The sequence below is a fragment of the Aethalodelphis obliquidens genome, unplaced genomic scaffold, assembly GCF_003676395.1.
Source record: "Aethalodelphis obliquidens isolate GAN/ISIS:26980383/991018 unplaced genomic scaffold, ASM367639v1 scaffold38, whole genome shotgun sequence".
NCBI lineage: Eukaryota > Metazoa > Chordata > Mammalia > Artiodactyla > Delphinidae > Aethalodelphis > Aethalodelphis obliquidens.
In genome coordinates, this window is record NW_020837982.1 from 11,171,403 (window position 1) to 11,198,382 (window position 26,980).

Consider the following 26,980-nt stretch of genomic DNA (forward strand, 5'->3'; position numbering starts at 1 on the left):
GCCACCAGGGAAGCCCAGGACTTTTGCTTTTTTGTTGTTTTGGTATTCCTTTAGGCGGAAGGACAGTAAGTAGGCAGGGACGGCACCTGCGGTACCCAGGTACTTGGTACTACTGTACGTGCAGATTAACCTCATGGGTGTCAGCCTAACAGCTCCTGTCCTGGCTCTGGACCCAAAATATACTACTGGGACCCGGTAGGAGATAATCCACTACCCCTGTCGTCCCTGACGCAGCAGCTGACACACCCACCCCGCTCCTTTCCAGAAGGACTGGCCCCCCTGAGGCAGGGGAAGATGGGAACAGGTGAGCTGCCTGTCCGGTGGGATGGGTCAGGACCAGCCTCAAGAGTGAAGAAGAAGACCTAGTGGCCCGGGGGCAGGGGTGCTCACTGTGTCCCTGGAAGGGGGGCAGGGGAGGCTGGTGGCCTTGGTCTCTGAGACAAACAGGAGCTAGCTTCTTCCCTCCCCCACCCAGGCTTCCCAGGGCCTCCCGGTGTGACAGCCTCCCCCATGCAGCACCCCACTCCCTCCCAGCGGAAGCCTGGGACTGGCTCTGTCACCAGAGGTGTCATTTCCCAGCTGTCCGGGGGAGGTGAGTGAACTGGGAGTGTGTGTTGGGTGTGGGGACCCAGCAGATCTAAGATAAGATGCGCTCAGCTCCCTTCCCCTCCCAGGAGCCGCCACTTCCCTGGTCCTTGGGCACTGACACAGAAGGTCTGGGTGGCTCAGCCTATGTGAAAAGGAAGAAAAGAGCAGCTTCCCTGATGGTCTCAGATGATGCTGTGGGAGACTAGCTCTTGCTTTTTGGCCCTGAGATTACTTTACTTTCTAGCCAGAGAACGAAGACGCCAAATTCCAGGCTTTTGAGTTCAAAAGCCTCAGGGTCTGGGTCTCAGACAGGTAAGGTTGGAAGGAGGTACAAACAGGCAGCGCTCCCCACCCACACCCTGCCCCGACACCCTATGCTAGCAGGGGAGAAGCTAGTGGAGGACCAGACACGATGATAGACACGGGTGTAAGAGTGATCCTCATTCCCCAACGGCCAAGTCCAGGGGACATGGAAGGGACGGAACCCAGAATACACTGGGGGAGCCAAGGCCATGCGGTGTGGCTTGGAAGGCTGGCACATTGCCATTGCTCTTGGATCCTGGGGGCAGCAGTAGCAGAACAGAAATGAGAGCACATGGACCCATGGAGGCGGGGACCCAGGAGGGTTTATCCCCAAGAGAGGACGCGCAGCTCACCGAGCAGCCCTCCCCACCCACCCCACCTATGCTGTGGTGCTAGGGAACTCCCCACATTTACATCAATGGTGGAGGCAGGAGAAGAGGTGGGGGTGGGGGAGACCAGGTGAGTTCACCTGGGAATGACGAAGAGAATGTTTTCTGCAAGCAGCTAGAATGGAGACCCAAAATAGAGGTAAATTGAACTAAAGAAAAATAAAGTAATATATTTGCATAACTGAGATCGTAGCTTCTACATTTACCTGCTTCTGGGGGGTGGCAGCCAAATTTCCAGGCTCCACTCCCAACGCTCATTCAAAAGATGTGCGAGGGGGCCAAGCACCTCCAATGATTCTGACGTAGGCGGCATGGCAGAGACCTTTAATAAAGGTTTAATAAAGGTTTTCTTTTATTGCTTTTTCCTCTTCTAACAACTGACTTCAAAGTTGGGGTGGAAGGGAGCTGGGTCATTGCCCCACTGACTCATGAACTTGCTCCATCCACATGAGTCAAACTTGACCAAACTAGTAATTAATTTCAGAGACCTTGTGTGTCCCTCAACACAGCATGTACAGAAAAGGCCTTCTAATTAGGAGAATCATGCCCCTGGGAGGGCTGCATGGAATGGGGACCAAGGGCCTAGCCCCCCTCACAATCGGCTACTCAAACCCTGTGACCTCTGGCTCTACCCTCCAAACTGGAAGGCTCGGGGCTGCCTGCCAATCCCTGGGCTCCTGGAGGGAAGGGAAACTACCAGGTACCTACTGCATGTGAAGAGCTTTACATGGATTGCCACCCACATTCAGTGTCCTAATTACGCAAATAATATGACTGCATTCTCCTCAAAAAATATTAAAGCACTAGACATAAAACTGAGGTTCCCTTGGACACCCCCCACTTCATCTTCTTGTTTTACTTTCTGGAAGTTTTCCTGTGTCCTCCTTTTGGGGGGAAAAAGTTTTTTGTTATATTTATTTTTCTCCATTACTCTTTATGCTTAAATAAAGATGGATGTTGATTACCTTTTTAATTTCCAAAGTGCAATATCTTCTCGCATCTCTCTGCATCTATATTTTTTAAATGCAGTATTATATTGTAACCCAAGAAATAGGTAACAATCAAAATTCAAAAGGTACGAAAGAACGTACAGCGAACATTTGTCCTGAGCCACCCAAGACCCCTATTCCACACAGCTGCTGTTTCAGTCTTGTAAATCCTCCAGATTGGTTGGTGCAGAGACACAGACATAGATACTTCTTTTCTCTTTAAAAATACAAATGCTAACAGACTATATGCATTGTTTCCCCTTCCATTTTTTTTTTAACTTTCCAATTACAGAGTTTTTTTCTTTTTTTCTTGTGCTTCCTAGTTTCTCTATTTCTTCCAGATTTCTTTGATAGGCTTTTTAATATCTGGGAGGAATATATGGAAGGAGTCTCTCTCTTTTCATTTTGGAGGCTTTCCTTAAATGTCTGCTGGTCGTTGGCTCTCTGTTAATATCTAATAGGGAGCCAGCAAGAAGCCGAGTGGAAGCTGTGTGTGTGTGTGTGTGTGGGGAAGGGCACTCATTGACTGTCGGCTTTGCTGTAGGACAGTGAAAGCCTTTTTACGCAGACTCCCAAATGTTGACAGGTGGCAGGCTTTCTCTGGGGCCGTTCAGTTTTTTGAGAGAATGTCCTCCATTCTCCATCCCTGTCCTGTATGGGTGTGGGTTGGGAGGGCAGGGTGGGAGTTCCTATTTCTAGCTTCAAGCCTCACCTCTGCTGCGCCTGGGGTCCCCAAGTCCAAAGCCTCCCCAAAAATGAGTGTGCGGAGGGTTGGTGTGTGTGACTCAGATGTGGGAGGTGAGGGAGACCCAGGGGTCTCGACACCCTGAACACAGGCTCTCGGCCACCCTCTGTGTTCAGCCAGGCCCTGACCCAGAGTCTAGGGACCTCCAGGATCGTGGAGCATCATTTCTTGTTCATTCTGTCACCACCCTTAGGCCACTGTCCAGCCTCTAAAGCCTGTTGGAATCTTTTTCTCCACTGCTGTCTTCTCTCCGGGTCTTTGTCCGTGTACATACATGCCTCTCTGACGCCTCTCCTGTTATGCAGTTCAGTTATGGAAGGGAGAGAAGACAAATGCTCATGTTCACATGTCTTCCATGTTTAGCCAGAAGTCTCACCACAGTTTATTTAACTAGTCCCTCAAGGACCAACTTCGGATTTTTTTTTTTCTGTTTTTTTTCCGACCGCTCCTCGCAGAATCTTAGTTCCCTGACCAGGGATGGAACCCGTGCCCCCTGCCTTGGGCATGTTGGAGTCTTAACCACTGGACCACCAGGGAAGTCCAAGGACCAGCTTTTAGGTTGTTTCCAATTTTTCCGCTGTTACAACAGTGCTCTTAGGAACACTGTTGTAAATACCTCCCACCATCAGTCAGCCCTCAGGACAATCCTGTGAAGTAGGTATTGGCTTGATTTTACATTTGGGGAAACCTAGGCTCAGAGAAATGCCTTGATGGGATCTTTTATTAAATTGGTTAGTCCGTGTTTTCTTTCATATATAGAATAAATATCTCTTAAATTTTTTTTCGTATGCAACATATTATAGTACATAAACTGGCATCTTTTTAATCTGTGTAGTTCTCCCTTCTCAGGTACCAAGCACAGCGCAGAAGCCAGGCAGGCACATGAATAATGAATGATGGTGAACCGCGGTCTCAGTGAGGAACGTTTTAAAGGAGAGCCCAGCACAGCAGGCCTGGGAGGCCTCCTGATCCCATACCCTCACTCTGCAACCTTCCATTTATTATTCATTAGAAATTCACTGGGGTTAACAAGCTCCTCTATGAAACACTTGCTGAATTGAGTCAACTGATCTGGCCTCACAGCCAGGAGTCTCAGGTTCTGGTCCCAGATCTCCCTATCTGCATGATGACCTCAAGCGAATAGCTTTCTGCTTGGGCCTCATCTTCCTCATTTGTTAAATGAGGGCTCTTTCACTCTACAATGCCGGGCACTGTGCTGGCACCAGGAGCTACAATAATATACAAGAAAAGAGATCATTAAACAGAGCATGAGGAAATTCCCTGGTGGTCCAGTGGTTAGGACTCTGCTCATTCACTGCTGAGGGCGCAGGTTCAATCCCTGGTCAGGGAACTAAGATCCTGCAAGCCAAGCCGTGCGGCCAAAAAAATAAAAACAAAACCCACAACACATCATGTTTGTCAATTATACCTCAATAAAGCTGGAGGGAAAAAAAGCACCCACGATGATCTTTGATGGACGTAATGATCAAGACACTTGCCAACACAGCTCAGACAGATTTAAACCAGAAAGGAGGCTCTGAGGGCTCACATGACTGGAGTGTAGCTGGAAACAGCAGGGTCCAGGTGCTCATGTGATGTCATCAGGGATCTGGTTCTCTGTTTCCAGGCCTGCTGACCTTTGCCTTAGCTTCATTTCCAGATAGGGAACAGAAGCAGCTGCAGGCTCACATTCTTTTAAAATGTTAGTTAAAAAAAAAAAATGAATGTGGTTCAAAATTCCAAAAATTCAGAAGAGCATATGGAGAAAGTCTCTCTCTCACCCTTTTCTCCCAGCCCTCCAGCTTCCACCTCTCAGCTCCAATCCTCCCAGTAGTTTCCCTCCTTCCAGAGATGCTCTGTGCACATACCTTTCCACCTTTCTTTACACAAATGGAAGAACACCACACGAACTGTTCTGTAACTTGCTTTTGTCACTTAAGTATCTTGGAGACTGTTCCATAACCATGTATAAGGTTTGCTTTCGTCCTGGCTGCAGTGTTACATGGTAATGCAGTTTAACCAACCCCCTGTTGACAGACATTTGCTTCCAATCTTTTGCCACTACAAGCAAAGCTGCAAGAAATAATCTACACATCCCCATTCTACCTGTGTGCAAACCTGAAGGGCTAATTCCTAGATGTGAAAGTCCTAGGTCAAAGGGTATGGCTCTTTGTGATTGATTTTGATTTTGATGGGATATTGCCAAATTGCTCTCAGGTGGATGTGTTACCAATTTTTATTCCACCAACAAACAGGTGAGGCTTGTTTACTTAAACCCAATACCCTCTTCAACTCGCTATGAAACTTCTTGGTCATTGAGTGTAAGTTAGGCATGATTTGCATCTGTCTTATGCTGAATGAAGTCAGGCATCTCTTCCTATATTTGAGAGTTCTTTATATTTCCTTTTATATTTCCTGTTCTGCGAAATGTCTGTACAGTTTTTTGTACATTTTTATTGGGTTGTCAGTATTTTTCTTACAGATTTGTAGGACATTTTTATGTATCAAAATTAGCTCTTTCTAATACGAATTATGAATATTTTTGTTTAGATTTTCATTTGTCTTTTAACTTTCGCTTTTTTTTTACCACACACACTTTTAACATTTTAAATACAGATTTAAATATATCAGTCTTTCATGACTTCTGCATCTTGTTTTCATACTTATGTCTTCCTTACTCCAAACTATTTACTTCTGTGGTATTCTTACCAGAAATGCATAACCTCAATCTAATCACGAGGAAACATTGGACAAATCCAAATTGAGGGATATTCTGCAAAATAACTCACCAGTGCTCTACAGATGTGTCAAGATCATGAAAGGAAAAAAAAAAGGGACTGTCTCAGATTGGAAAAGCCTAAGGAGACGTGACAACTAAATGCAATGTGAAATCCTGGATTAGATCCTGAGTCAGAAAAAATGCATTAATGGGAAAACCGGAAAAATTCAAATATGACTTGTAGATTAGTTAACAGTATTGTATCAACACTAATTTCCTGGTTTCCATAATTATACCATGGCTATGCAAGATGTGAACATCTGGAGAAGCTGGGTGAAGGGTATACAGGACATTTGTACTGTTTTTGAAACTTTTCTGTGCTCTAAAATTATAAGGTATTGATCCATATTTTCCCCCCAATGGCTACTCAGTTTTTCTAATAAACTTTATTGACTAATCCCTTTCCCCACTGATTTTTAATTTTTTTTACTTTTAAATTATAAAAAATACATAAAACTTACCATCTTAACCATTTTTAAGTGTACAATTCAGTAGTGCTAAGTACATTCATATTGTTGTACAACCAATCTCCAGAACTCTTTTCATCTTGCAGAACTTAAACTCTCTACCCATTAAACAACTCCCCCTTTTCCTCTCCCCCGGCTCTCGGCAACCACCATTCTACATTCCGTCTCTATGACTTTGAGCCTCTACTCTTGGTCCCTCATATAAGTAGAATCGAGCAGTATTTGTTTTTTCATGACTGGCTGACGCTGATTAACAAGCCACTAATTTCACAATAAAGTGAGAACCTATTTTTGATGCTAATTGGCAAAGCCTCGGGTGGTGGCTAAGAGATAGATTGTTGAGGTGCTTGTAGTAAGTACTTCTGGAGCGTGAAGGAATTGAGGCACAGAGAGGTTTAGTGACCTGTTGGTGATCACACAACCAAGGAGAGAGGGTGCACGTTAACCCCAGGATTGGCTCCACAGCTCGCTTCTGGTCTCTGCCCTAGGCTGGGGATCACAGAAGAGAGCCAAGGCATGGAAACCAGCAGCATCTGGGTGGTGTCTGAAGAGGTGGATGAAGTCACCCAAGGAGTAGTGACCACCGGCACTTAAGAGGCGACAACCCAGTAATATGTCCCCAGTGACTGGCCAGCTCTGGGTTCTCAGTCAATATTCATCAGCTGAGCCTAAAAAGGAGCAGCCAGAACAGGGGGAGGTAAGCCAGGGGAACTAATTTCAGAAACGAAGGGAGAACAAATTTCAAATGAGGGGAGTGGTCAGCATATTGGAAAGAGATCAAACTCTAGTCTGAGAGGGAACCTCTGGATTTAGGAACAAGGAAATCATTGGTGATGAGAGGTTTCTTGGGATTATTGCAGGAGCAAGAAAGTGCTGGTAAATGTTTAACAACCCACTTTCCAAAAAAAGTATGCATTTGTGTATGTACATAAGTTTATTATAAATTTTACTGATATAAAGGATATGTAACAGAATCCACAAATAATAAAATGTACAATTTTTTTTATTGTAAATGCTATTCTGTATCCATGATTTCATAAATGGAGTTATAGCCTAAGTACAAGTGCAGTTCCAACGTGAACGTTCGTTGATGTTTTCATTTACGTTTTTGAGTAAGACAAAAATGAAACACACGATATGCTGAAACCTCACAGATTCCTCAATGACTTGAGTGATTTCTTTGCTGAAACTGACAACAGTTTTCAAATCCTGGAATGTATCCTCAACTTTCTGTGCTATTCACAGTGTAACAGCCTATAGACATGACATTTCAAGATTCTTTTTTTTTTTTTTTTTTTTTGCGGTACGCGGGCCTCTCACTGTTGTGGCCTCTGCCGTTGCGGAGCAACAGGCTCCGGACGCGCAGGCTCAGCGGCCATGGCTCACGGGCCCAGCCGCTCCGCGTGGTTCTTCCCGGACCGGGGCACGAACCCGTGTCCCCTGCATCGGCAGGCGGACTCTCAACCACTGCGCCACCAGGGAAGCCCAAAGATTCTTTTTTAATTAATTAATTAATTAACTTATTTTTGGCTGTGTTGGGTCCTTGTGGCAGTGCGTGGGCTTCTCATTGTCGTGGCTTCATGGCTTCCCTTGTTGCGGAGCATAGGCTCTAATGCGTGTAGGCTTCAAGAGTTGTGGCTTGTAGGCTCCAGCGCTCAGCCTCAGTAGTTATGGCGCATGGGTGTAGTTGCTCCGCGGCATGTGGAATCCTCCTGAGCCAGGGCTCGAACCCGTGACGTTGCAAAGGTCCACCTTTTTTTCCTCGCGGACAACCTGCTCCCTTTTTTCTCTGCTCCAGCCACACTCGAGGACCTCACTCAAACAGCTCCTGAGAAGCAGCACTCCTGCCACCTTCGGCAATTTCATCACTCCTTCGTAGCACCTGTAAATCGCCTCTGCAGCTTTTATAACAATTTAGAACTAAACTACTCTGGGAGTACCACACACTTCTGTCTCTTTCCATGAGCCGCAATATCTGTGATGGCCGAGGATCAAACATCTACTCCCTCAGTGCCTACTACAGCATACAGTACTAGTATCCATAAAGAAGCGCTGCCAGAAAACAGAGAGAGCTAGGAAAAAGTTATCTACGTACAGGAATCACCTGCAGGGCATCACCAGAAAACATCTCCTTGCATGTGTTTTTGGCTTCCCTGGTGGCGCGGTGGTTGAGAGTCCGTCTGCCGATACAGACGAAGGCGGGTTCGTGCCCCGGTCCGGGAAGATCCCGCATGCAGCGGAGCGGCTGGGCCTCTCAACCATAGCCTCTGAGCCTGCGCGTCTGGATCCTGTACTCCGCAACGAGACAGACCACAACGGTACAACGGTGAGAGACCCGCGTACAGCTTAAAAAAAAAAAAAGGCCTGGACTCCACCTTTTAAAACTGAAATGTACGAACAAAACTTTCCCAACACACAACAACCCTTCTCTTGAAAACGTGAGCTTGCAAATAAATATACTCACCCCATGACAAGACCAAACCTTCGACTCCTGTAGTTTTCACAACACCTAACAACGCGTTTCAATAACTTCTTTTTGAACGTATTATTTCTATAAACTACCAAGCAAAAACAGGGTACTCTTACTTACACTATTGACTGAAAACAGAAGCTTCAACAGGTTCTTAAAAGAAAAATTACACGACAAGGGAACTCCTGCAGAGCGAAATTAAAGATTCGAAACTAATACTGCCAGAATAAAACCATAACAAATACAGAAAACCCACTCCTCAAAAACCCAAAGACACATAACACGTCATTAAAAACTTAAAAAATAACATTAACCAGCACTTACTACCGTAGTATTTAACATATATCTAAGAATTACCGCTACACGACCTCTCCAAATAACAAAAAAAAAAAAACCCTAAACTTTCTCCTTCCAAAAAATGCATCTCATTACTAACAAATCCCAAGAAACTCTGGTGCTCTGGACACGAATAACACGTCTGTTTCTTCTTTCAATAAGCATACCATACCGCTAAAAACACTTAACTATTACCCACGGAAAGAACTACACTAAAGATAAAGATCGTCAGAAAGAATCAGAGAGGAGCAATCAGGATGTTGCAAAGCCTGATTACGCACAGCCGTTAATCACGAAATCATGCGTGCTCCAATCATCATATTCCATTCTGTTCTCCAAAAGGAGAAACAGGTAAGGATTATCCTACCTGACGATATAGAAAACTCTGGGGCATTCCGTACTCTGGGAAAAAGATTCCACTTTGAGCGAGGGTGAGAACCCAACACGTTACCCTGAGCAACCTAAAGCTATCTAGGTTCTTCCATTTCTGTTGCTACATTTATTTGCAGATGTTATAAAATATATTTTTGCATTTGGCGTCAAAAAAGCATAGGCTAATTCCTCCCAGAACGCTCCACTCACTTAAGAGCCTGCTGTCGTACCCGGCCGCCTCACTTTATTTACATATCCCCGCCCACCCCCTTCCGCCAGAAAGCTACCGTAATAACCAAAATAAAAGCGACATCTAGTATCTTAGAGTGCAAGACTTCCGTTTCTATAGTAGATTGGCCACCCCAATTTTCTCCTGAAATTTTTATGTCTTGATCTATCTTTTTTTTTTTTTTTTGGCCACGCTGCGCGGCATGCGGGATCTTAGTTCCCCGACCAGGGATCAAACCCGCGCCCCCTGCAGTGGAAGCGCGGAGTCCTAACCACTGTACTGCCACGAATTCCAGTAAGTCTTGATCTTACCCTAAAATATATTTTTTTTACAAAGAATTGTAAACAAAACTCATAACTCCAGACTCGAGAGACAATTACCCTAACACTGACATCCTCCACCAAATGCAGTTTTAGGGGGAGGGCTGAAGTCTATGGTTCCCTTCTTCCAGGAACGGTGAGTGGTCCCTCGCTTCTCCAGCCTTCATCCCTACTTCCAGTCACGAAGGTATCAGAAAGGTTTCTTTTTCAGCCCAAAGACGCTGATGAATAATGCTATTTCGGTGACGGCTGGGATGGCACTATGGAAGGTAGGTGATAGGTTCAGGGCCCCTTCCAATAAAAACATCCAAATCCCCAAGCCAGCAATCCCACCCCCAAAGTGTAGGAGTGGGGGACCTCAAAAAGACCACGGGATGTTGAGTGGATCTGATATCTTATACATGGAGTAAAGGGCTGGGTAGGGGAAACCTTCAGATTTAAAGTAAACCGTCCTTCCCCGTCCTCAAACATTGGGTGCTACCATACCTGCAGAAGACAAAAATGTACCAGTACGTGGTGCACTCCCAACGCTCAAATATGAAGAAGGATAGGGCCACAGATGCACTACAGTGAGCCCCAATGGCTTGGGAACGCACCAGAGTCAAGGAAAGCCTTTGGATCAATAGGTAGTGATGGGCCAGAAAAGGCCAGTGGTGGGACTGGCATCTGCATTCTGGTTCACCTCCTGGAGAGCAGGGCACCTCTTGCTCCGTTTACCACACTGCAAAGGCCAGAGTCAGCAGCCTTGACTTCTGAGTTTTAGGACTGCCATGTGAGTGGAGGCCAGAACTGAGCCTGCACAGCTGGGGCCCCAAGCTACCGCCACCCCATATCTATCAGGTGAAGTAGTAGGCTCCCCACCTACTCCAAGCACACGGGAACGCTCACAGTGACATTATACACCCTGCTAGAATCACTCTCCAGCACCCTGGTCCTCCCCGTCCACTATCCCAGTGTCAAGAGCCTTCCCTGATCCATCTTCCTCAGTCTCTTCTGCATTCCCATAGTGCTTCACATCTTTACACATCCTATGGCACAGTGCTTATCACACTGAATTACAGATGTCTGTCTGTGTGTCTGCCTCTTCCTCAAGATAGAAAACTGTGTTTTACTCCCATTTTGAGATCTCCAGTGCCTGACGCATAGCAGGAGCTTAACAAATGATCAAAGATTGTATTAAATCTTCTACATTACCTAAGAAGACCTCTCAACTGGAGGGATTCTGTTTGCCTGCTAGGGCAAACACCACTGTGCCAGAAAGGCCTAGTTAGGTGGCTGAAGGGTGTTAAGATGGAAATGGGCCGTACAGGAAAGGTGCACAAGTAGAAAGGATACAGATGAGGCTCTGGGTGCTGTTGAACATGGAAACTCCTGAGAAGAAACCGGCCAGCTCCACTGCAAAGAGGGCCAGGGTGACAGAGAGCGCTGCCACCAGCCTGTAGAAAGGAAGGGAGCTGGCTTAGGCCTTCTGGCCTTTTTCTAACACCCCTTCACTCCCACTACTGCTTAATTCTGACCACCCTGCCCCAAGTGCTCACTGCATGTCCTGCTTTTCATATTCCTCAGGGGTAAACTTGAGAGGCAGGCAGGCCTGGATGTTGCTGTCCTGGGGAGCAGGGCAGAAAGAGAAGTTGAAAGAGGGTCGGGCGGCGGATGGCGGGGGAATGGGAGGACCCCACCGGGTAAGGCCCCGGGGGAAAAGGTGCGGTGGGGCTGGGACCACCCCAAGGTGGGAAGGGGGGCGAGAGGAGGGGGGCCATGGGTCTTACCCGCGACCAAAATAAGGTGATGACGACCACCAAATGCGCCAGGAGCGTCAGAAAGCGAGAGGGCACGAGTCCCGAGATCCGACCCATGGCCCCCTGGGTAAGGGTTACCTCCTGGAGCAGAGACCGTGGTCTCTGGGACTGGAAGCTCAGGGAGGGCCACTCCTTAAGTCTCCAGGTTAGCCTACAAAAATTCGACGTACTCCGCCTTCCCGCTCGCGCTGGTGCCGCCCAGTTGCCTTGGTAACCGCATAAGCGGGGGCTACGACGGGAATCTCTGAAAATATCGCGAGAGCAGTAAATTATCGCGCCGCGGAGAACCCCCAGAGGATCGCGGGTACGGGTCCTCTGTACCTCATCCCGGCCGGGTGCAGACAGCCAGCCGCCTCTCCGCGCGCAGCCGAGCTGTCGGCACCTGAGAGTGTGCGCCGGTGGCGCGGTCCCGCACTGCCGACTCTGCCCGCGCAGCCACGGCGAACGGAAACCCGCCCTGCCTAGCCCAGGACACTCCTTCCTACCCGGATGCCCACGCCGGGAGCCGCCCGGCCCCCAGCCCCCGCTGCGCTGCCCAGGACGACTCTCCGGATACCACTGTCACCGCCACGCCGGCCTTAGGGCATCGCCATGCCTGAGGCCTGGACACTCTCTTTTCTTCCATCCTCCGCATCCGTTTAGCTTCCACCTGCCCTGGGCCGAACTTGGAGAGGTGGATGCCCCTACGTTGTCCGGCTGTCGTTTATTCTCCCGGAGCCCCTGGTTGTCGGCGGACAACCGCTTGTCGGCGGACAAGGTTCATACCTGAACCTTCCTTGATTCGGGTTCCCCCCAACCAACTCCCCAGACAACTTGCTCAGATTGGTGAGGGATTTGCAGAGTGCAGAAAATGGCCCGCTCTCCTGAACTAGGGTGTGGATGAGAGACTTGTTTAGGGAAGGGAGTGTACGAGAAAAGGGGGTGGAGCGGGGAGTGGAGGAAGAGAATGAAACCCTGCGTCCCTGGGAGGCAAGGATCCAGGGCGGAGATGCAGACCCCGCAACGATTTCCTTATCTCTTTGAGCTGTGGGCACGACTTAGCCCAACTACAGTCCAAGCATCTCTCACTATCGCGACCTCACTGACCTTTGGGCCTCAAAGGGGATCCCTGCAGAACGGACAGTTCTCGCCCGCATTCATTGCTCACAGTCTAGTCACAACCTCGCAGGGGCCTCCCTACCCACTTACCAGATCATCTCTCTTCCTACTGTCAAGAACAATAATGGATAAACATCTATAGTAAGAATAGAAAAGAGTTTTATTTGAACCAAACTAAGGACTAGCCCGGAAGCCCACTTCCCACATCACTCTGAGAAACTGCCCCAGGGAAGCATGGTTTCCAGTACAGTTTTATATCTGGTCAGAACAAAGAACATTAAACAAGTGTTACATTTCTTCATTTTTTTTTTTAAAAAAAAAAGAACAGACCATGAGTACACAGCAAGTCAGTATGGTGTTGGCACCTGGGAAGTGAGTCATCATCAAAAGAGGACCAGCATTGGCATCCCAAGATGCCATGTTTATTTTTAACATGGACATTCTTTACTTCTGGTCAGTGTGCCCTTTTCTTTAATAAAGCAGGTGTACAATGTATGTTTGATAGGCCACAAACAGGCTGTTTTAGTTAGCATAAAATTCAAGTTAGGGGCTTCCCTGGTGGCGCAGTGGTTGAGAGTCCGCCTGCCGATGCAGGGAACACGGATTCGTGCCCCGGTCCGGGAAGATCCCACATGCCGTGAAGCCTGCGCGTCCGGAGCCTGTGCTCCGCAACGGGAGAGGCTACAACAGTGACAGGCCCGCGTACCGCAAAAAAAAAAAACAAAAAAAACCCCACAAAAATTCAAGTTAACTCATGTTTAAGCCAGAATGACTTCTCCATACCTCAATATGTGAACATTTCTTTTATCACTACTCTTCATCTCAGTGCTTCTAGGAGGGTCTAAACTACAAACCCTAGAGGCATTTTTTATTTCTTCATTCATTCATTCAACAGATATTCATTGACTAGCTATAAGTCCCAGGCACTGTGCTGGGCTCATGTTCTTGAGGAACAAGTCAGAAGTGTCTACCTTCCTGGGGTCAGAGAGATCGACGACAAACAGGCAAACAAATAATATGTCTGCATGATAATAAGTGCTGTAAATAAAAATTTTTAAGGGAAATATTAGAATAATGTGATCAGGAAAGTTTCTTTGAAAATGGGTCATTTGTTCTTAAACTTTGTTTTAGGAAATGTGGTCAAAAATGAGAGGAAATGCTTTTCTCTCTTCCAGGTCCCCAATGTAATAAATGGATTTCCTTTTTGCTAAACCAGTGGGTGAAAAAATTCGTAAGTCAAAGAGACAGTCAAAAGATGTTTCCTCAAGGTCATGAAAGACAAAGAGATGTGACAAAAATGGGCAAACGACAAGGTCCTGCTGTATAGCACAGGGAACTATATTCAATATCCTTGATAAACCATAATGGAGAAGAATATCTATCTATCTGTCTATATATATATCTGAATCACTTTGCTTTACAGCAGAAATGAACACAACATTGTGAAACAACTATACTTCAATCAAAAAAAAAGATGTGCCAAATTTGACTTGAGAAATTTAATGTGTGATCCTAATGGATCCTGGATCAGGAAAAAAATTTTTTTAGTATAAAGGACATTAGTGGAACAACTGGCAACATTTGAATAAGGTCTCTAGCCTAGATAATAGTACTGTATCGGTGTTAATTTCCTGAGTTTTTGATAATTCTACTGCCTTTATGGAAGAGAATGTCCTCGTTAGAACTTTTCTCTGGGAATAGAAAGCCCAGGACTTCAGAGCCACGCTCCCCCAGACAGTTTATCGGGTCTGACTATTCACAGGTGAAGGAAGCACTGTCCTAGAGTGAAAGTGAGGAAAGCCCATGACCCGCTTTTGCAAGATTCTCCAAGGTCCCTGGAGCAAATAGAATGAACAGAAGGAGTCAGCTGTATGAAGATCTGGGGAAAGAGCATTCCAGGTCAGGCACAGCAAGTGCAAAGTTCCTTAGGTGGGAACAAGCCCAGTGTATTTGTTGAACAGAAAGGGAGCTAGTGTGTCTGAAGCCCATAATGGAAGGGGAAGAAGAGATCAGGGCGAGGTGGGATGGGTAGACAAGGGACATGGCCTTGCAGCCATGCGGAGGGACAGGCTCAGATTTGTATAACATACATAGATGACTTTGGTTGCAACATGGAGAATGGATTTTAAGATTTTAAGCGGAAGGTCTATGAAGAAGCCATGGTGTTATCCAGGAAAGGTAGGATGAGATTGGACCAGAGTGGAGTCAGGGAGGTGGAGTGAAGTGGAAGGAATCTAGAGATCCTTAGAAGATAAAGTCTGAACATGGGGCTGTGGGTGGATGAGAAAAAGGGAGCAGTCAAGGATGACTGCTAGATTTTGGGCTCCAGCAGCTGGAAGTTTGGGGTATTCTGCTCATAATAGCCTTCCTGCCTAGGGGACCTATAGATAGTAAGAACTGGGCAGTCACAGTTCACATTGTGAATTAGTAAACAGCAAGCATTTAGGTCTGTCCTGTCACTTTCCATGACCTTGGTTCAGGGAAGCCTGCTCTACAGTCTCACAAAAGCGAGTTTTGGAGCCACCCTGTGGCCATAGGAGGTATTGCTGGTGACCAGGTGCCCTTCCCCAGGGGGCCACTCGTCCCAGGGCTGGAACTCACATGTCCCAACATTTGAACTGGTCATAAAAGAATTTAGAAAAACATTTTTTAAATCACAGAAATATTCAAATATATGTAAAGATAAAGAAAAGTAAAGAAAACCCCATTTGAAGCCTACCGTTCTGCTTCAGCAATTACCAACACATGACCAACCTGTTTTCAGCTATCCTCTCCCTCCCAGTCCCACTGGGTTATTTTGAAGCAAATCCCAGACATCACGAAATAATTCTGTCCAGGAGGAAGAAATTTCCCCCCATCTCTCTTGAGTTCTTTTAGCTGATCTAATAATTACGTTGACACAAGACATTAACAGGAGGAAAAAAAACAATTTAATTCATACACAGGGAAGTCTCATAGAAATGGGACCACCGAAGTGACCAAAGCAGGCTGTTTATATATCATTGTTTGACAAAGAAATATTATTTGTGAAGATTTAACAAAGGGGCTTGTGCTAGGGGTAGCTGACTAATGAAGACATTTGTTACACAGCTTTCTTAGCCTTCAATTCCCTCATTCTGGTGATGAAATAAAATTTATATTTTAAGGCAGGACAAGAGAAACTAAACATAAAATTCTCTCTGTGTGTTTGTTTGGCCCTCCTCCCTCTCTCCCTAATGTGCAGTGTGTATCTGCATTACACATTAGCCAGAGCTCCTCAAAGACAGAAGTGACTGCTCACCTGTAAAGATCAATTTTCCCCCCTTTCTTCTGATGCTAGTAGTGTAACTTTTTTTTTTTTTAACTTCTTAAAAGAATAGCATTCTTTCCCAACTCTGTAGGGCATCATGGTGACTTGCCGGTCACTTTGTAAGTGCTTACCTGGACTATGTGCCTTGGTGAACTTTATGTAATACATCAGTATGTCATTTTGATGTATGATCCCTTGTCTTGAAAATGCATATGACTGTGCCTTGGCAGCACATCATGCTTGCTTGTCTCTCTTTTTCTGGTTTTTAATCTGAGCAGTGGGTTCAGGTGTAGTCAGACTGAGGCAACCACTGTAAAGTTCCCCATCAGTTTTTCACCTACTGGTTTAATTAATCGTCACTGCCTAGCTCCATTATTTCAAGGGGGGGGTTGCAAACTGGGGATGTCCTAATTCTATCATTCCTTCTGCATTTGTCACCTGGGATTCTCCTGTAAATAAGAATGTGCCCTTATCGACTCACTGTTTACCATGAGATACAGGTCATACAGGAAAGGTTGGATAAATGTGTGATTTTCATTCCATTAGTTACCAATTTTCAGAATAATGGTTCCCCAGTATCCTCCCAAAGTGACTAATTAGTTGTTTTTATTTGTTAGATTTTAACATCTTTTGTGTGTTTCAGTGCATTGCAGTTGTTTTGCTTTTTGAGTCTCAGATTGTCTCAGTCTGGGGTCAGCACTGTCCAACAGAACTTTCCATGATGATAGAGATACTCCACATTGTCTCTGTCCAGTATGGTGGCCAGCTAGCTCCCTGTGGCTACTGAACACTTGAAATGTGGCTATTTGGACTAAGGGACTGAATTTTTAAAATTTAACTTGATTTCAATAGCCCCATATTGAATAGCCACCCTAGTGGCTACCATATGTAGCAATGCAACTCTGGACAGAATAATTTATTGGTTTCTAAAATTTGGAAACTGAAGGTTTCCCTGGTGGCACAGTGGTTAATAATCTGCCTGCCAGTGCAGGGGACGCAGATTCAAGCCCTGATCCAGGAAGACCCCACATGCCGCGGAGCAACTAAGCCCGTGTGCCACAACTACTGAGCCCACGAGCCACAACTACTGAAGCCTGAGCGCCCAGAGCCCGTGCTCCACAACAAAGAGAAGTCACTGCAAGGAGAAGCCCGTGCACCGCAATGAAGAGTAGCCCCGGCTCGCTGCAACTAGAGGAAGCCTGTGCGCAGCAACGAAGACCCAACGCAGCCAAAAATAAATAAATACATTTTTTTAATGATAAAAAAATAATACAATTAGAAAAAAAATTGGAAACTGATAGGATGAATGGAGGAGATTTCAACATCAGAGAGTATTCTGGATAGTGACACTGGACTAATCATACTTCTCATTTGCTGCAGCAACTCTCTGGGCCTAGAAATCAAGTCCATGTTCCCATTCCCTGGTACCATATTCACTGACTCAACCTCCCCTCCTAGCAACAGTTTCCACCTCACTCCATGCTCTTCAACTACCCAGACTCCTTCCTCTACAAGCCAGTCTCTTGCCCACTCTAGTACTTCTGCTAAAGCTATCCCTCACTGAGTTCACAAGTGCTTATTAAATACATACCATAGTCCTGGGTGCTAGGAATGCATATTCCCTACTCTTGAGTAACTTAGAGTGTAGTAAGGGAAACAACTGGCAAAAAATTAAAAGGCGGCATTTTAAGTGTTACCTTGGAGGAGACACAGGAAGGACCTCCTTCCCCAGGTGGGGGAAGAATTGGGGAAGAGAGAGCTTCTCAGTTGAGTCTGGAGGGGTACATAAGGGTCAGCCAGGTAAAGAAGGACTGAGAATATTGCCGAACTCAGGTTTGGCTAAAGCCAATACTTGAGAGACAAGTGTTGGCTGGAAAGGAAAGCTTGCTTTATTCAGGAGATCGGCAACCTGGGGAGAAGGCGGACTCACGTCCAAGAACCAACTCTGAAGATTCTGCTGGACCATGAAAGTTTTTAAAGGGAGATAGGGAAAGCTAATTGCAGGTAATCATTAGGGGAGGGGGTCGTAGTCTTTGTTATCTTCCACTGTGTTCAGACTTTCTTCTGATTCGTTGGTGGTAAGGTAACAGGGCGGTGTTCCAGTAATATTGTGCTCAGCCTGAAGTTACCATCCTCCATCTGGGTGGGGGTCTTTTTTCCTTCAGATGAGCTCAAAGATATACTGTTATATACTTTCCTTGAGGAGGAATCAGGACCCTGCCCCATGCTGCTGCACTATTGTTTCTTGACTGCTCCTCCTTTGTTTCTACATTCCCTCCCTTCCTTGATTAGCAACTATTAGAATCTGCCCTTTTGGTACCCAGGGAAGGTCAGGGAGGTTGAATGAAGCCTATTTCCTGCTAATGGGGAAACAGGGCACAAGGAAAATTTGTGCCCAGGAGGGCCCCACAGGGTCCTGCTCCATTTCAGAAAGACCATCAAGCAATACCAGGGACAGTGACACAGAGACAGCTGTGACCAAGGTGAGTTTAGGCGACTGTAAATAAGGCAGCAGCGTTGTCACACGGGACGGGAGGAGGCAGTGGCTGAAGAATCATGCAAGGACTAGAGAGTTATGATAACAGCAACCATAATAATTGAGTGGTGATTACCAGCCATGTTCTAATAATTATCTACTATAATCTTTACTATTTTAATCTTTACTATTTTACAGGTAGGGACATTGAAATACAGAGAGGTTCAATAACAAGCTCAAGTTACACAACTAGTATTAGCAAAGCCTGATTATGAACGCTGGCAGCCTGGTTCCGGGACCCACATGCTTAAGAAGCACCTGGCCTTGGGGGTCCAGCCAATAAAGTAGTATTTGAACCCGAAGGTGATGGTGAAACAGGAGGGAAGGGGGCAGGGCACAACCGTTAAAAGAATGACATAGGGCTTCCCTGGTGGCGCAGTGGCTGAGAATCTGCCTGCCGATTCAGGGGACACGGGTTTGAGCCCTGGTCTGGGAAGATCCCACATGCAACGGAGCAACTAGGCCCGTGAGCCACGACTACTGAGCCTGCGCGTCTGGAGCCTATGCTCCGCAACAAGAGAGGCCGCGATAGTGAGAGGCCCGCGCACCGCGATGAAGAGTGGCCCCCACTTGCCGCAACTGGAGAAAGGCCTCGCACAGAAACGAAGACCCAACACAGCCAGAAATAAATAAATAAATAAATAAATAAATAAATAAATAAATAAAAAAGAATGACATAGTCGTTGAGGATACGACATAAAATGGTTAGAACCAACTAGGTCCAGGATGGCAGAAGATTCCACTTCCAGAAGACCTTGAGCCTCATTATAGGCTCACTGTAATACACTAGCATACGCTAAATAACACCCACAGGTGCTTCGTAAGTCCTGAGAGGAAGTGTGCAGTTTCAGCTGGGAGACTATGGGTTTGAGTCCCCTCCTAAGCGAGAGATTGTGGATTTGAGTCCCATCTGAGGTGCGACTGGATTCCAGTCTCACCCAAGGTGCGGGGTTTCAGAAGGATGACAGGGTCAAGTGAAGGTGTCCAGCAGGCCCTAGACATCTGAATCCAGAGGCTTCATTGGGATTGGGAGTGGGATTCAGGAGTCCTCAGCACACGGGTGATGGCTGACTCCAGGGAAGGTGTGTAGCATGAGGACACAAGACAAAACTCCTAGCAAAAAGGACAGAAAAAGAGACTAGGGGGGAGGGCGAGAGGCTAGGGGAAGGTCAGCAGACAGCAGTGTCCTGACAACCAAGGGAGAAGGCTCTTAAAAGATGTTGCCAAGTCAATTAAGGCCAGCTCCTCAGCGGGCTTTGACTTGTCCCTGGTCCCTGATAACTTTCGGGATGGCCCTTATGCAAAAAGTGCAGGCATTTGGCTTGGAAGGAGTGAGACACAGCCTGACTTCTTTCACCATATTGGCCCCTTGAACTCCTCTTACCCTTCAAGAAGCAAATGGGGGGTCTCTGCAAGCTTCTGGTATCACTCTTCAGAAGTTCCCAGCTCTGGCTCACCTGGGGAGCTTCAAAAGATACCTACATTTATGGCGATGGAAATCAGAACAGTGGTTGCCTCTGGGAAGGGAGCAGCGGGGATTGATTGGGAAGGGACATGATAGAACCTTCTAGGGTGAAGGAAAGGTCTTCTTTCTTTGTTCTTTGTCAAAACTCACCAAAATAAACACTTAAGATCTGTGCATTTCATTGTAGGTAAATGATTCCTCGGAATTGTCAAAATTGACAGTTATCGATGCCGGGGTTCTACCCTGGACCTTTGAATCAGAATCTCCAAATCTGGGGCCTGTGCTTGGCTATCTGGAAGGTCCCGCAGGCGACTGTAGTGTGCAGCCCGGGAGGAGACCGCCGCTGGGGGAGCTAATCTCTTAACCCTACGCGCCCGGAGCTCTGGCACTGCTCCACCACATTCCGCCTGGTATCCGTCCTTCCACAAGTTTCTGTGCCAGTCCGTCCCCGCTGGACTGTGAGCTCTGGGTCCCCCAGGGAACCAGCTCTGGGCCGCCTGCTGGTCGGCAGGAGGCCGGGAGGCCGCAAAGCCGTGCCCTGCGGGGTGCGGCGGGCCCTGCGGGTCCCACGATGCTGGAGGGAGAGCGCAGGCACCACGCCGCGGGATTTTAGAAGTTTCGGAAGGCCCTCGGCTCTTGCGCCTCGATCGTCGGGACCCGTCAGCCTGACCGTCCAATGGTCATAAGGGGACATGCCCAGCTACATGCGCGGCGGACCTCGTGGCGCAACGGTAGCGCGTCTGACTCCAGATCAGAAGGTTGCGTGTTCAAATCACGTCGGGGTCAGCTTCCCTCTTTGTAAAGTTCTGCTCACTTTTCTTTATTCTCATTTTCAACCCGGTTGGAGCCCCATTGCGCAAGTCAGAAAAGAAGCTCTTCCTAGGGGCCGGAAGGGGAGGGTCCCGGCTCGAAGTCGCCCCGTCGGGGGAGCGCAATGATGTCGCGGTAGTTTTTGTGGTAGATCCGGGTACTGTAAATCTGGGCCGATAGCGGGTCTCCTGAGGACTGACGCACGCTCTGTACCGCTCAACCCAGAGGGTCTGGCGCTGGCGCAAGCTAGAAGGTCGCTCGGTAACCAGAGCTCTGCGAGCCGCTGGGCGAGATTTCTCGGGACGCACCTCCCTTCGCGACGTAGTTGGGCTCACGCTTACTCTGAGAAGAGTCCAGACCCCAGAGAGGAGATCCTAAGTAACTTTTTCGTTGACGAGGTGGCCGAGTGGTTAAGGCGATGGACTGCTAATCCATTGTGCTCTGCACGCGTGGGTTCGAATCCCATCCTCGTCGGTTTGCGGTTGCTGTGGCCTGCCTTCGATTTTTATAATCCAAGAATTTCTCTTCTTACCTTCGGTCTGCCAGGATTCAATTTCTGTGTCGCCCCTTCACCCTCTCTCGGTTGCGGCCGCGGATTTCGTCCCTTCTACCCTGTTTTCCAGTACGGCCAAAGGTTGGTGAGGAAGGCACCCTGGCATTCAGTCACCTGTCATAGAACTGACCTGGCCAGGGAAACGAGATAGAAAAATATATAACTCGGGCGCCGTGGCTTAGCTGGTTAAAGCGCCTGTCTAGTAAACAGGAGATCCTGGGTTCGAATCCCAGCGGTGCCTCCGAAGGTGTCAGTTACCTTTTGCAAACACCGCAAGGAAAGAGCTGTGGGCATTTGGCGCTTATATACATAATTTTCCACATCTCTTTGGGAATCTGCTAGTTGCTATCAGGCGGCCTTTTCTATTTCCGGTTGTGTGCGTCAACGCTACGTGCATGTCGTCAGTCTTAAGCTGTATGTTTGCACCTCGATCTGCCGCCAAGCACCATAGTGGCATTATTGTGCTTGTCAGTGTTTTGGCTTGGATGTTGCTTCCTGAAACGATAAGTGATTCCGTTTTCGTATTCTGTTTTCCTGTCTTCCCAAACAATCTTACCCATTTTAAAATTTTCCTGAAGAGAGGACTGATCAGTAATTTGTATTTTACATAGATTCATTTTTTGGAGGCCATTGTCAGCTGGCCGGTTAGCTCAGTTGGTTAGAGCGTGGTGCTAATAACGCCAAGGTCGCGGGTTCGATCCCCGTACGGGCCAGTAACGTAACATTTTAAAAATGTGTACTGCTAATTTCTTGTTGCTTAGGGAAGGCTTGTGGAGCATTTCTAATACCGGAACTTTTCACACCCCAAAGAGAAACGTGCTTAAATTCTTTCCGAGTCGTAGTGTCTTGAGAGAGCAGAAAAGTTTAAGGAAACTGGATCTCTTTCTGTGATCTCTGTTTCCAAATCTCCTGACCATAACGGGGGGCTCCTGGAATTTACTATGTGACGGTAAATGGAAGGCTGTCCGGGATTGTAACAAAGATTGTTTCAGACCATACATATGGCACTGATCAGCAGAGTGTGAGAAATGGGGTCAAGAAAGGAGTTAGCAAGTGTTTCCACTCTTTCCAGAGCCAAGATGTCCAGTTTGCCCAGGAACTGAGAAGATGGCCCTTTCCCTTTCTCTTCTGGATCACCTTGCTTCTGATTCTGCTTTTACTGGGTCTCTGAGCCCAGATCTGTGTCTTACATTTCCCCTCCGTTCTGCTGTTCAGGAGCAGGAACCATATCCTTCCCCATGTGGCCTGGGACCCCCACCCCACTCGCAGCACCGGCCCCAAGAAAACTCCACGGAAAGACTGACCTTCATGCCCATACCTTTGGCTCATCAATCCCTTAACCCCACACAGACAGAGTCTCACCCTTAGCAGCAGCAGCACTTTAATTCCACAAAAACTCAGAAAGCCAAAACTGATTAGAACACTCCACAACAGGTGGGCTTCAAACCCAGCAACAATTCTGTCTGAACCCTGAGAGCAGTGAGACCCCTCCCAACTCACCCCCTCTACCATGCAATACATTCCTTCTAGCTCCACCCAGGTTATGGCTGGGGAAGTGCGAGGGCAGGGGGCCAGAGGGCAGAAGCAGGGGGTTATCCATCTGCAAGTGTGCATCCTTGTCTGCACGGTGTGTGGCCAAGGACCCCTCAAGCTCCCACAGCCCCTGGCACCTGAGATGTGACCACTGGAGGTCAGGGTGGCCACAGTGGGGCTGGAGCCTCCCCTGTTCTCCTTTCTTGAGAACATATGGCAGTCATGTCTCCCAAGCCCAGACCTAAAGCCCTGGCTTCCCAGAGATGGTGCTCTAACTAGGGAAGAGAGTTGGGAGAACAAGGTAGCTGCAGATGGCCAACTGAATAGAAGCAGAGCATCAACCCCACCCACCAGGAGAGGCTTTAGAACTTCCCCGTGTACACCTGCATAAGGCCCAGGTAGTGGTCGCGGGCCTACTAAATGTATCTGGAAGAGCCTCCAATATACAGGCCTCCCCTCAGTGGGCAGGTCCCACCAGGGCTCCCTGAAGAGTCCTTAGGATCCTGCTGGACCCTGGCGTTGCCAGGCCTCTCCTGCCCTCCCGGTCACTTGCACAGGGCCTCCAACACCTCCAGGGTGCGTCGGATATCCCGGACTTGGCGCGCCAGTCCCTGAACTGGCTGCAGAGCCCTCTCCAGCTCCTCACAGCGTGCCAGCAAGGTGTACATGCCCTTGATGCTCATGTCCACAGCTTCGCCTAGGGAGTCCACGGCATCACGGTAGGTCTGGATGCAGCCCACGCTCAGCGCTGTCAGCTCCTGCACCGCACCACCCAGCCCGCGAAGCAGACGGTCCACCCTGCCGCCCAGCTCCCTACTCAGCCTCTCCAGGTCCCGCAGCACGTCGGGGTCGATGGGAGGAATGGCCGGAGTGGGTGGGGGCGCCGAACAGGGCCGCGCAGGGGCAGGGGGCGGGGGTTGAGGGGCGCCGCTCAGGCGGATCTTGAGTTGCAGGTTGTTGGCGACAAAGTGGGTGAGGTCGCCGTGGCGGCTCACCGTGCCCTCGAGCTCCAGGGGGCTGGATATAGTGGCGCGCCGCCCGCCGCCCGCGCCACACTCTGCACCCCCTGAGGACCCGGCGCCGCCGCACGCCCCGCTCAACCCGTCCAGGCTGCGGCTGTCCTGAAGGCGGCTGGAGAAGGAACGGCCAGCCCTGCTGTCTGCCGCCGCCTCGTCGTCGTCTTCCTTCTCCTGCTCAACATCCAACCCGCCGCCTCCAGGGCTCCCTCGACGGCAGACGCCCTCGGATGCAGGCCTGTCCTCAGGGTCCTTGCGCCGGGAGGACGCATACGGGTCGTTTTCGGGACCCGGCGCACCCCGGTTGCTCCCTGCCCCAGAAGGCGTCCCTCCGCGGCCCGGCTCTTCCTCCGGAGCCTCCCATTCCGGCGGGTGGACGAAGCTGCAGCTCGAAGTCTTCGGGGACGCCCTGGGGAGGCGGCTCGCGCCCCCAACGTTCTCGGCCTCTTCCTCCTCGGACAACCGGAGGCCTGAGGGCGGCTCAGAGGCCGTTCGGCCCGGGCCGCCGCCGAAGATCGCGGCTTGCTGTTCCCCCAGAGCTAGAAGGCCTGCTTTGGGCCCAGGCCGCCCCCGGGGCGACTCCATACTGCAGTTGGGGGCAGGAGCCAAGGAATTGGTTCGCCCCGGCTCAGGAGGCGTTGGCGGCGCCTTTAAGGGGCGTTGTAGAGGCGCGCCGATTGGCCTTGGGCTCACAATGGTCAGGACGGGAAGAACACTCTGATTGGCCCCGGCAACCAGGAAGTCCCAGGAGAGGAGCTGTTATTGAACGACTGAACGCACGTGAGAACCAGCGGGGTGGAAAGAAGGAGGTGACAGCTGCGCTCGTCGCCCCGCCCTTTCAAAAAGTTGAGGGGGCAGATCTTAAAGGTGAAGATCCTGAAATAACGGAGTCCTCCGGGGGCGGGGCTAGGGCTCTTTCCGCCCACAATTGTCACGCCCACAATTGCTGCTTAACAAACACTTATAGTGCGGACCAGAATTGGGGTTCCTAGGAGGTTTTGGGGATGGAAGTAGTATATCCTGCTTGGACCGTCGGGATTCAACCGCAACTATTGGATCAGTAAGGATGAAACCAGAATTCTCAGCAGAGCTTGAATGGTTCGTTCCATCGTCCTCGGCTAACAGACCGAGCAGATGAATTGCCCAGAACGACTCACAGTGGACAGCGAAGCGGGCTTTTAAGGGCTTTCCTGTGTATTTGGCACTCTGTTCTCTGTCTCCTGTCCCCTCCAGGTCTGAGTCTCTCTCCTCTTGGAGGATGGTATGTGATTTTGCCACTACGTAAAATATTCAATAAATTAATGGCCCTGAAGTTCAGAGCCCTGGTACCATTCTGATCTCATCTCTTCCTTCTCTTCCCCTCACTGGTCCTGCTGTAGCCGCCCTGGCCTCCTCACAGCTCCTGTGACAAGACAGACATGCTGCCCTCTCAGGGCTTTACACTTGCTCTTGCAACTCCCCTCCCGCCCTCCCCTTTTTTTGAGGCTGGGTCTACCAAGAAAAATTTTCACCTCGGATATTCCTCCTTCCCTTCTCTCCTTCAGGTCCTTATTCAAATGTTGTCTTTTCAGTGAGGCCTCCCCTTACAGTCTGTTTAAAATTTCAGCCACTTTCTCCAGCAATTCCCCATCTTCCTTCTCTACCTCTTCTCCGGAGCACTTATCACCATCTGACATACTATACATTTTGCTTACTTGCTCATGTAAGTGCCATGAGGGTAAGACTTTATGTCGGTTTTGTTCTCATTTGTAGCCCCAGTGCTTAGAACAGTACCTAGCGTATAGTAGGTGCTCAGTAAATATTTATTAATTAAATGACCCTAGGCCATTAATTTCCCCTTTTTGGCTTGAACTCATTCAAGATGTGTTTCTATCACTTGCACCCAGAGCCCTGACTAATACAGCATGAGACCAATGGTCTACTGTAATCTTCTCCCCCTCTCTTTGGGAATGACACCCCCGCCCTTGTCCTCCTTTTACTCCTCAGCAAGCAGATGCTCTGTATTCTGCAGGTGACAGAAAACACAAGTTGAATCAACAAAAGCAAACAAACAAAAACAAGGGGAATTTATTGTCATACAATAATGGTCTTAAGGTGTCAGAGAAGCCTGCATTCAGTGCCCTAACACTGTCATAAAGGGCCTGGTTTCTTCCCAAGGGAGTAGCTTTATCCCAAGTGGGCTTCCTCATGGTGGCACTATGTCATTTGTCATTCTTTGGGAATTATAGTTGTCTGCTTGAACTGCTATAAAAAAATATCATAAACTGGGTGTCTTAACAGAATTTTTTTCTTTTTCTCCCAGTTCTGGAGGCTGTAAGTCCAAGGTGACAGCTGATTCTGCTCCTGGTGAGGTCTCTCTTCCTGGCTAGCAGACGGCCACCTTCTTGTCTCCTTATATGATGGAGAGAGAGAGCTAGCTTTCTGGCCTTTTCTTATAAAGACACCAGTCCCATCATGAGGACCCCACCCTCATGACCTCATCTAAACTTAATTACCTCCAAAGGTCCCACCTCCAAATACCATCACATTGAGAGTTGGGGCTTCAACTTCAAATATGAATTTTTGGAGAGACAAAAATATTCAGTCCATAACTGCGATCATTTGTCATTCTCTTGGGCCTCCCAGGATCTGAATCCCAGTGTTTGAGGACTCTCCCACCTCATTAGGCAGAGCCCATCTCCCACTACAAAAGCTGGAATACCAAGCAGTCACTTTCCCAGATTCCCTAGCACATGGCTCAGGCTCCACCATGGTCTACTGGACCACTTCTGCAGTGGAATTTTTCCTGACTGTGTAGACTCCAAGCCTAGTCCTTTTAGAGATTCCATGAATTACCCAGGATGCTCATAATAAGGTCTGTTTCAGCTTAAATGAACCTGAATTGTTTTCTGTTG

At 48.3% G+C, this 26,980-nt stretch overlaps 2 protein-coding genes and 5 non-coding genes across 9 annotated transcripts; 4 read left to right on the plus strand and 3 right to left on the minus strand.

The window, feature by feature from the left end:
- Positions 1-9,171: 9,171 nt before the first annotated feature.
- Positions 9,172-12,647, minus strand: TMEM107 (transmembrane protein 107). 3 transcript variants are annotated; one of them, XM_027130981.1, is made up of 6 exons: positions 12,272-12,647; positions 11,865-12,030; positions 11,526-11,593; positions 11,323-11,423; positions 10,474-10,570; positions 9,172-10,247 (listed from the first exon to the last, which is right to left on the minus strand). In XM_027130981.1, exons 1-6 carry the CDS (start codon positions 12,418-12,420, stop codon positions 10,178-10,180), a joined length of 651 nt encoding a protein of 216 aa, XP_026986782.1. In that variant the 5' UTR covers positions 12,421-12,647; the 3' UTR covers positions 9,172-10,177. The 3 variants fall into 3 exon arrangements, with proteins under 3 accessions (XP_026986782.1, XP_026986781.1, XP_026986784.1); XM_027130980.1 differs by having other exon boundaries at positions 11,757-12,030; XM_027130983.1 differs by having other exon boundaries at positions 11,757-12,390.
- LOC113633185 (U8 small nucleolar RNA) lies at positions 9,304-9,440 on the minus strand. The gene has a single exon (XR_003438098.1). It is a non-coding gene; the product is annotated as a U8 small nucleolar RNA (small nucleolar RNA).
- An 8,241-nt stretch (positions 12,648-20,888) lies between the features above and the next one.
- Positions 20,889-20,960, plus strand: TRNAW-CCA (transfer RNA tryptophan (anticodon CCA)). The gene has a single exon. It is a non-coding gene; the product is annotated as a tRNA-Trp (tRNA).
- Positions 20,961-21,376: 416 nt separating this feature from the next.
- On the plus strand, positions 21,377-21,458 carry TRNAS-GCU (transfer RNA serine (anticodon GCU)). Its single transcript has one exon. It is a non-coding gene; the product is annotated as a tRNA-Ser (tRNA).
- A 246-nt stretch (positions 21,459-21,704) lies between these two features.
- On the plus strand, positions 21,705-21,778 carry TRNAT-AGU (transfer RNA threonine (anticodon AGU)). The gene has a single exon. It is a non-coding gene; the product is annotated as a tRNA-Thr (tRNA).
- A 398-nt stretch (positions 21,779-22,176) lies between these two features.
- On the plus strand, positions 22,177-22,250 carry TRNAI-AAU (transfer RNA isoleucine (anticodon AAU)). The gene has a single exon. It is a non-coding gene; the product is annotated as a tRNA-Ile (tRNA).
- A 641-nt stretch (positions 22,251-22,891) lies between these two features.
- Positions 22,892-24,896, minus strand: BORCS6 (BLOC-1 related complex subunit 6). Its single transcript, XM_027130984.1, has one exon. It carries the CDS (start codon positions 24,669-24,671, stop codon positions 23,616-23,618), a length of 1,056 nt encoding a protein of 351 aa, XP_026986785.1. The 5' UTR covers positions 24,672-24,896; the 3' UTR covers positions 22,892-23,615.
- Between the last annotated feature and the right edge of the window lie 2,084 nt (positions 24,897-26,980).

Bases quoted from the DNA above. Each gene is read 5' to 3' on its own strand.
- BORCS6 (XM_027130984.1), bottom strand. From the start codon at position 24,671: ATGGAGTCGCCCCGGGGGCGGCCTGGGCCCAAAGCAGGCCTTCTAGCT.
- TMEM107 (XM_027130980.1), bottom strand. From the start codon at position 12,420: ATGCGGAGGATGGAAGAAAAGAGAGTGTCCAGGCCTCAGGCATGGCGA. The intron at 11,424-11,525 runs GTGAGCACTTGG...TCCTTTCTACAG, and splicing joins TATGAAAAGCAGGACATGCA to GCTGGTGGCAGCGCTCTCTG. The intron at 10,248-10,473 runs GTATGGTAGCAC...TACCTTCCATAG, and splicing joins TACATTTTTGTCTTCTGCAG to TGCCATCCCAGCCGTCACCG.